At 27.7% G+C, this 8353-nt stretch overlaps 1 protein-coding gene across 2 annotated transcripts; it reads left to right on the top strand.

The window, feature by feature from the left end:
* Positions 1 to 293: 293 nt before the first annotated feature.
* On the top strand, positions 294 to 8045 carry LOC101502071 (uncharacterized). Of its 2 annotated transcripts, XM_004509653.4 has the most exons (17): positions 311 to 545; positions 733 to 859; positions 2531 to 2579; positions 2733 to 2854; positions 3034 to 3084; positions 3489 to 3608; positions 3740 to 3859; positions 4600 to 4735; positions 4890 to 5060; positions 5736 to 5891; positions 5986 to 6092; positions 6174 to 6264; positions 6484 to 6625; positions 6744 to 6903; positions 6997 to 7110; positions 7194 to 7320; positions 7734 to 8045. In XM_004509653.4, exons 2-17 carry the CDS (start codon positions 741 to 743, stop codon positions 7971 to 7973), a joined length of 2025 nt encoding a protein of 674 aa, XP_004509710.1. In that variant the 5' UTR covers positions 311 to 545; positions 733 to 740; the 3' UTR covers positions 7974 to 8045. The 2 variants fall into 2 exon arrangements, with proteins under 2 accessions (XP_027192309.1, XP_004509710.1); XM_027336508.2 differs by having other exon boundaries at positions 294 to 545; positions 5986 to 6264.
* Positions 8046 to 8353: the final 308 nt, after the last annotated feature.

Genomic DNA, 8353 nt, shown 5'->3' with positions numbered 1-8353 from the left:
AGTATTCTAAGGTATTACCCTAAAAACAAGGTATTCCAAAGTAATTTGATTGTACTTACTTATTATGTGAAAGTTAACTTCATAATAAGTTTTTAAAAGACGGCTATGCCCTTCAATAGTGGACCATGTCCTTCGTTGAAGGGAAGACTTCCTTAACGTGAAATCGTGGAAATTTAGGGGCAGTGGTTTGCCAAACACATTTTGAACAAAAAATAAATAAAAAGAAGTTGAAAAAAATTTGTAACATGAAAGGGAAGCTAGTTAGACTTCGTTATTGAGATTCCGTTATATATATATATAAGAGCCACTAACTAGTTATTATGTAACTTTTTTTTAATATAATAAGGTTCAAATATATATATATTTAAGGTTCCAAACAAACAGAATATAGTAACAAAGACAGAGAGGAAGAGACACAATAGAATCACACAAATTAACAATTCATAGTTGAGGAAAAATAAAAACTTTGTTGGTGTTATGTTCTTTCATAAATAGATGGTTTTATTTTTTTTGTGAAGGAACATACATTTGTATATTTAATTAAGGTTCGTCCATGCCTTTCAAAATTTATTTTCTTGTTATAAATTCTTTTGATTATGATTTATGAACCACATTTATATATGGTATGGTAGTTTAACAGTGCTCTTTAGTTTTCCTTATTGTAATTAATATAAAAGCTCTTGTCATTGTTTAATTAATTTCTGATTATGAAGTTGCTAATTGTTTTTTCAGGTTGAGAGATGATGTTGAAGATGAAGGTGTTGTTGAGTGAGAAGAAAAAACATGTTATCTTGTTTTTGTGGTTTGGAATGATTTTGCAGCTCTTGCTATGTGCTTGTTCTGAAGACACATCATTGAGGTTCTTCTTTCTCTTCTTTTGCTTCTAATTTTGGCTATATAGCAATAAAGCTTTTTATTTGCGTTTTATATTTTTCGTGTGTCAGAGAAATCATAAACGAAAAAGAAACATGAGAGCATTAAAAAGGATAACATTCTATGTTTGTTAATGTTGTCCTTTTTATTTTATTTTATTCTTTTCATGAAAAGTTATTTTTTATTTAAATGAAAAGAGAAGATTAGTGCTTAAGAAAAACAAAAAGAGTCACGGTTTGTTTGTCTTTTGTCTTCCCAACTCTTCTCACATGAGAACCATATAGTAATTTTTCAATGTCTTTTGTAATTTATTATTATCACTTTTTCATGTTCTTGTTTTTGTTTGGTTCAAGTTTTTTGTTTTATATATCTTTTTTAGTTTTTTTAACTTTTTTTGTTGACAAGATTTAGTTTTTTGCATTACTTTATAGGAATGAATAGACATTTTGCAAGTTACCCATATTGTTGTTGTGTTGAAAAGAATTTATTCTTGCATCAACATCTTCCCCTGCATCTTCTGACACTTACTAGCTTCACATGTTTCCTGATTCCTGTTTACTTGTAGAATAGTCTTAACCTGCATCATAGATCATCTATGATACCAAGTTACCAACTCTAATCAAATGTAATTCAATTGGAACCCTTTTAATTACAATCTTTGTCCCCAAATCTACATCAATATACTTTTTATAGCTCCCTAACTTATTTGGGGATTTTATTCAAGTTTTTCATCTAAAAAATAGGTATTATTACATCCCTAAATTAATATACGTTTGCATATAATCATCATAAGATCCCTTTGTTACTCTGTCATTAGTCACTCATTATAGAAATATTTAATTTAAAAATATATAAATAGTTTAAGAATCTACATAATAATAAAACCATATTTAAAATTAAAAATAAAATCATATTAATAAAACCATGTTTTATTTAAAAATTTACACTTGTCAAAATAAATAAATAATGATTTTCATTGATGTACATTAATGTTATTTGCATATCACCTAATCCCTATGCACATTTATGTTATTTGCATGTCACCTGTAGTAATTGTTATTTCCTATATAAAATTATATATGTACCCAATTTTTTTTGTTTCTATAGTATAATTACTTTTGACAAAGAATGGGGTTGTGTATATGGGTTCACAATTCAAGCATGAAATTAACTTTTTCACTTGCCTTATTTTCAAGACTCACCGTCCCATGCCTTTGAGATCAAATTTTATATCCGTGTTTCTCCCATTATCTCTTTCTCTTCCATTTCATAAAATTACTTTTTTGAGTGGAAAAGGAAAATAATATTTAAAACTTTCAACTTAGTTTGGCAGAGTTATTATGTGTATAAAATTAAAAATGGTCGATGAACCTCACTTCGATGATCTCTGTGACTCTAGAAAAGATTAGTCTCCATGGCGTGGTTGGGAATAATTAGTAGACTATTCACATTTTACCTTTAATTTAATTTAATTTTCTTTACTATGCTTTCATATAATATAATATAATTAATTGTTCCAAATTGGTGTTAAGCTCAGTTCATTAATGAATTTCTACGCGAATTCAAATTCTATCTAAATCAATTATTTCTTAGAACAAAATATATATATTGATTAGTTGTCATCATTTTATTTTCTCCCCTGTTGGATATGGAATAGCATTGGATCAACATGTATAGTCAAGCTGAATACAGAAGACCAACGACAGGTGATGATACTAGCTGGTTTTGGAAAACTTAAATGATTCAAAAATTACTTAATAAAATAAAACCTATGGTTAATTAGATTTCCTTTTTTATCTGAAACAAGTGCTTGGTATTTTACCATAACAATCATCCTTTGACATTCAATTTTTTTTCAGTTGGTTATTGACAATGGCATTGTTTTGGTCACTTTGTCAATACCCGAGGGCTACATTCTTGGAATATCTTATAATGGAATTGACAACATTCTTGAATCTGAAGACCAAGAACAAGATAGAGGGTATATATATTCCTATTTCATATCAAACTAAGTTAAATTAAGAGATTAATTTCTATATCTTATTGTGTCACTTTCTTATGTTAGTGTTTAGAGTATCTCCAGCAATGAAACTTAGATTAAGTAAATTGATTGGATCCAATTGTAAAAATATTTTATACAATTTTTACTCATATTTATAGGTACTTCGACGTCGTTTGGAATGAACCAGGAAAGCTTGGGATGTTCCAGAGGTAAATTTTTTTTAAAGAGTTTGAGATAAAATATAAATTGACATAAATATTTTTCTCTTAGTATATTAAATAGTATTTAAATAAAAAATAATATTCATACAATATAAGTTATTGTACACTTATTTATATCAAGGGTAATTATGTCTTTACAAAATATAATTGTGTATCTCTTTACATATTTTCCATCTATCCAACAATAACAAAAAATAACATACATCTTATCTTTATTAATTTCTTATTTCTTTCTCTGTTTTCTAATGGTCTTTCTCAAATCTTTCTGTCGTTACATATCTTTGTGAACTCTTTATGTCTTTACATTCCAAACAATCAGAGCCTAATGTGTGTATATATATTCAATTTAATTTACTTCGATGGACTAATTTACAATTAAAACCATGGTGCAGAATCCACGGGACACAATTTTCGGTTATAACAGCTGATGAGAATTTGGTGGAGGTTTCATTTTTAAGATCATGGACACCCTCCATGAGTGGCACCAATGTACCCATAAACATTGACATAAGGTGGATTATTTAAATGTCTAGTTTCTATTACAGTTTTAGAACAATTTGGACAGTCTCTGTTTTTTTTTGGGTACGGTGCAGTATATACTATGAACTAATTAATTTTGCACCAAATAAATTTATATTTGTAGGTACATTTTCAGAAGTGGTGATTCAGGATTTTATGCATATGCAATATTCGATCGCCCAGAAGGAATGCCAGCAGTTGAAGTTGATCAAATTAGATTTGTTTTCAAACTCAATCAAAACAGGTATAACTAAATTTAAAAAAAAAAAAAATATATATATATATATATATAAAAGAACAACATAATAAGTGATTATATAATATTTCAATCACACTTTTTCCATTCTTAAAAATATATTATAGCTTGCTTCCCCCATTCCAAACAAAACCATTAAACTCTTCTTGTATATATATATATATATATATATATTTGTTTTCAAATTCAATTAAGGGCTTCTGCCCCTACATTTCACCCAAAAAGAGAGACAAAAATTAATGACACGAATTTGAAGGTCCATTTGTTACAAATTATAATAAAAAATGTAAATTTAAGTATTAAATAATTTAGAGATTAAAAAAAATAGAAACTATTTTGTGTTTATTTGATATAATAAAAATCACATTTTTCTAAAAGAAAATTATTTATAAAAAATAATTTATTTTAATAAATTATTAAAAACATTTTCTTAAATTAAAGTAATTCTTATTTTTTTTAAATAATAATTATGTTTACTAACTAAGTTGTAACAAATGGACACTAGATGATATACACTATTTTTTTTTTAAATATCTAAATAGTAACATATAGTTAGATATATTATAAAAAAATTTACACAGTTTAGTGTGGATACAAATTTAGTCCCAAAATTATATAACAAAAAATATATTATAAACTAAAATAGTAACTTTTACCACATATTTTTTAAGGAAAAAATTTCAAAAACATTTTTGTTTGAACTATTTAATTATCAATGTGATATACAGGTTCAACTACATGGCTGTGTCTGATATAAGGCAAAGAACCATGCCAACAATGAGAGATAGACAAACAGGAGAAGCCCTAGATTACCCAGAAGCAGTTCGATTAACCAAACCAATTAACCCACAATTTAGAGGAGAAGTAAGTATCTCTTTTTCTAATCTGTCACCACCTTTTTGGCTTTTTCTACTTTTTGCGTATCAATTTAATATTTTTGGTTTTTATATTAATAATTTGAATTTTTTTTTTGTTAAAGATGCACGTGAATGAATAATAATAATTTTGTTGGGCTCAGGTGGATGACAAATATCAGTACTCATGTGAAAACAGATATAACACTGTTCATGGATGGATTAGTTTTGATGCAAATGTGGGTTTTTGGATGATAACACCAAGTAATGAGTTTCGCAATGGTGGGCCCATTAAACAGGACCTTACTTCTCATGTTGGACCCATCACTCTCTCTGTATGTGTTCCAACTTTTCATTTTTACTATTTTAATTTCTATATTTTATATTAAGTCTATTAAAGTACAAACAAAATACATCTCCCAATTTTGAGCATATATATAGTGTTCTAGTTTGTTTGATAATTAGTTTTTAGTTATAAAACAAAAATATTTAAAACGGTTTAGATTAATATAGACATTTTTTTGTCTCACATATTTACAAGGAAGAATTGTCATTTGTGATAGGTGATTTATTTTTGGTACAAATAATGTTTTTCTACTTATTAGAACCAAACAAAATATTTTTCTACTTATTGGAAAGAAATCTTCGATCCAAATTCTTAAATATTTGTTTTGAAGTCCAAAATTCATAAGTTGTTTTTTTGTTGTATATAGTATACAACATTTGATACATATTTGGATTCTACTAGCATATAGTTGGGAATGATCTTTCACATGAATTTAGAAGAGAACGTATAATTGTAATGGGATAAAAGTACTCACATCAATAATACATTCCGCTTATAACATAAACATTTCAAATTTATTATCTATTTTGCAATGCATTGACATTTTACGGTCATAGACGGCACCCAAGTAGTAAATATTTAAGAAAAGTAATATACAATAAAAAATTTGTTAAAAAATATTAAGGTATAGTTAAAATATAATAGTAAAATTGTTTTTGTTTAGATGTTTGTGAGCACTCACTATGCTGGAAAGGAAGTAACCATGGCATTTGAAGAAGGAGAAACTTATAAAAAGGTTTTTGGCCCTGTATTTATTTACCTTAACTCTGCTTCAAGTGATGATAGTAAACAATCCCTATGGTCAGATGCTGTACTACAGGTACTATACAGCTATTCAAGCACATTCATGTTAAATTGCTAATCTTTATGACAAATAATTTGAACTAGTTCTTTTTCTTTAATCATTTTTTTAGCGATCCCAAGAAGTCCAAAATTGGCCTTATAATTTTCCTAGATCACAACATTTCATTCCACCAAATCAAAGGGGAACAGTATTTGGAAGATTACTAGTCCAAGATTGGTACATTTTAATATTTTGTTTTTATCACAATGTTAAATTTATTTTTTTTTGTACAAATTTAATATCTTTTTGCTTTGCCAGGTACTTCAATGGAGGGAGATTTCAATTTACTAGTGCTTATGTCGGTCTAGCTTTGCCTGGAGATGCAGGATCATGGCAAAGAGAAAGCAAGGTTTTTCATTTCTTATTTTTAGACTTTGATGTGTGTTTGAATAAACAACTTAATTAATCACTTTGCAGAAATTGTTTCTAAATTTAATTAATGAACTAATATGGTTGATAACATTTTTTTTTATCTAATGTTACAATTTATCTCAAAAACTTGTACATAAGCAGTAAATACTTATTATTTAGTTTTCTAAAACGAGTTCCAATTGTATGCTAATCACAGGGATATCAATTTTGGACTCAAGCTGATGAAAAGGGATACTTTAAAATAAATAATATTGTGCCTGGTGACTATAATTTGTATGCTTGGGTCCCAGGATTCATTGGTGATTATAAATATAATGCTACAATCACCATCATCCCAGGTAAAATATTTTTTTACTTCCCAGTAAATTTAGCCAAAAGTTAGTTAATACTTTTTTTTTACACAAAAATTATTTAGAACTTGGATAATTAACAATTACTGTTTATTTGAACTTGTAGGAGGAGTCATACAATTAAATTCACTTATATATAATCCTCCAAGAAATGGACCAACAATTTGGGAAATTGGAATCCCAGATCGTTTGGCTTCAGAATTTTATGTACCAGACCCTTTTCCTACTCTTATGAACAGATTATACACTGAACCACGCAGAGACAAGTTAGTCCAAATCTCATTGTTAACAAAAATTATTCATTTTAATCTGAATTTAAAATAATATTTAATTAATCGTAAATATCTTACTTTTTACAGGTTTAGGAATTATGGGTTATGGGAACGTTACAAGGAATTATATCCAAATAATGACCTTGTTTACACTGTTGGTGTTGACAAGGATAGGGATTGGTTTTTTGCTCAAGTTACAAGGTAGTAATAATAAAATCAAATTTTGATGGATTTTTTTATTAATATTTTGTATGGATTTTCACTGTAAATTGTATTGTAAGCAGGAACATAGATAATAAGACATATGCGCCAACAACATGGCAGATTATATTTGAACATGAAAATGACATAATAATTGGAAGCTACACACTACAATTGGCCTTGGCTAGTGCTGCTGATGCTGACCTACAGGTACATCATTTCATTTTAATTTTAATTTTATCAATTTAGTTTTTACAACAGCTTAGTCAAACAATTTAGCCCCTAAAATTGACAAAGTTTATAAAAATATTACTATAGTTATAAGTTTTCTTAAGCAAAAATTAAATTACAAATGTATCACATGATAAATTAGATATCTCAACTATGTTGTTATCTATAATCTACTTTTGAATCGATTAGTTTAGTGGTCGAAATTGACTTAATGAAGTTAATGTGTTCAAATATTTTTTATTTAAGGAATAGTATAAAATTTCTGTTAATTGTATAAAGTAATGTTTAATTCCTACAAAATTGAAGGACTAAAATATTAAATGATGAGATTAGAATAACTATATGATTGAAGTGATTATTTTGACTAACATTTTGAATGGATAAATGATCAGGTTCGGTTCAATGACCCAAGCGTGTATCCACCCCACTTTGCAACAGGGCACATAGGAGGAGATAATGCAATAGCAAGGCATGGAATTCATGGATTGCATTGGTTATTCAGCATTGATGTGCCAAGTAATCTTCTTGTGAAAGGAAAAAATATCATTTATCTAAGACAATCAAGAGCCATAAATCAATTCCAAGGAGTTATGTATGATTATATTCGGTTAGAACGACCACCAATAATTTGATTGTGTTTAATTATAAGTAGGGTGATTATTATATTTGAGCATTTCAATTGATTTTCTCATTTTATACTAGTATATGTAGCTAAACTATTGCTATAACATTATAGGAACTGATTAACTAACAATGAGGAAAATCTAACTAATATCCTAACCGATTTATAACTAAATCAGGGAGCTAATTACAGTTAGATACAACATAGAATAGACTAATTTCCCCCTCAAGCTGGATGATGTATTGTTGATAAGCCAAGTTCGGAGAGAAATGAGTGAAAAGGTGCTGGGACAAGACTCACACAACATACTAAAAACTAATATTGATAGTATTGGAATTAGTATTTGAAATATTGATAATATTGAAATCAAACAACTCAAATTCAATGACA

The sequence above is a fragment of the Cicer arietinum genome, chromosome 7 (genome assembly GCF_000331145.2).
Source record: "Cicer arietinum cultivar CDC Frontier isolate Library 1 chromosome 7, Cicar.CDCFrontier_v2.0, whole genome shotgun sequence".
Taxonomy (NCBI): domain Eukaryota; kingdom Viridiplantae; phylum Streptophyta; class Magnoliopsida; order Fabales; family Fabaceae; genus Cicer; species Cicer arietinum.
Note: the sequence above shows the minus strand (reverse complement) of the source record. Positions and strands in the feature narration are given on the sequence as shown.

Coding starts and splice junctions, on each gene's coding strand:
- LOC101502071 (XM_027336508.2), top strand. CDS start 741: ATGATGTTGAAGATGAAGGTGTTGTTGAGTGAGAAGAAAAAACATGTT. Junction 860..2,530: donor TCTGAAGACACATCATTGAG/GTTCTTCTTTCT, acceptor GATATGGAATAG/CATTGGATCAACATGTATAG. Junction 6,904..6,996: donor ACTGAACCACGCAGAGACAA/GTTAGTCCAAAT, acceptor TACTTTTTACAG/GTTTAGGAATTATGGGTTAT.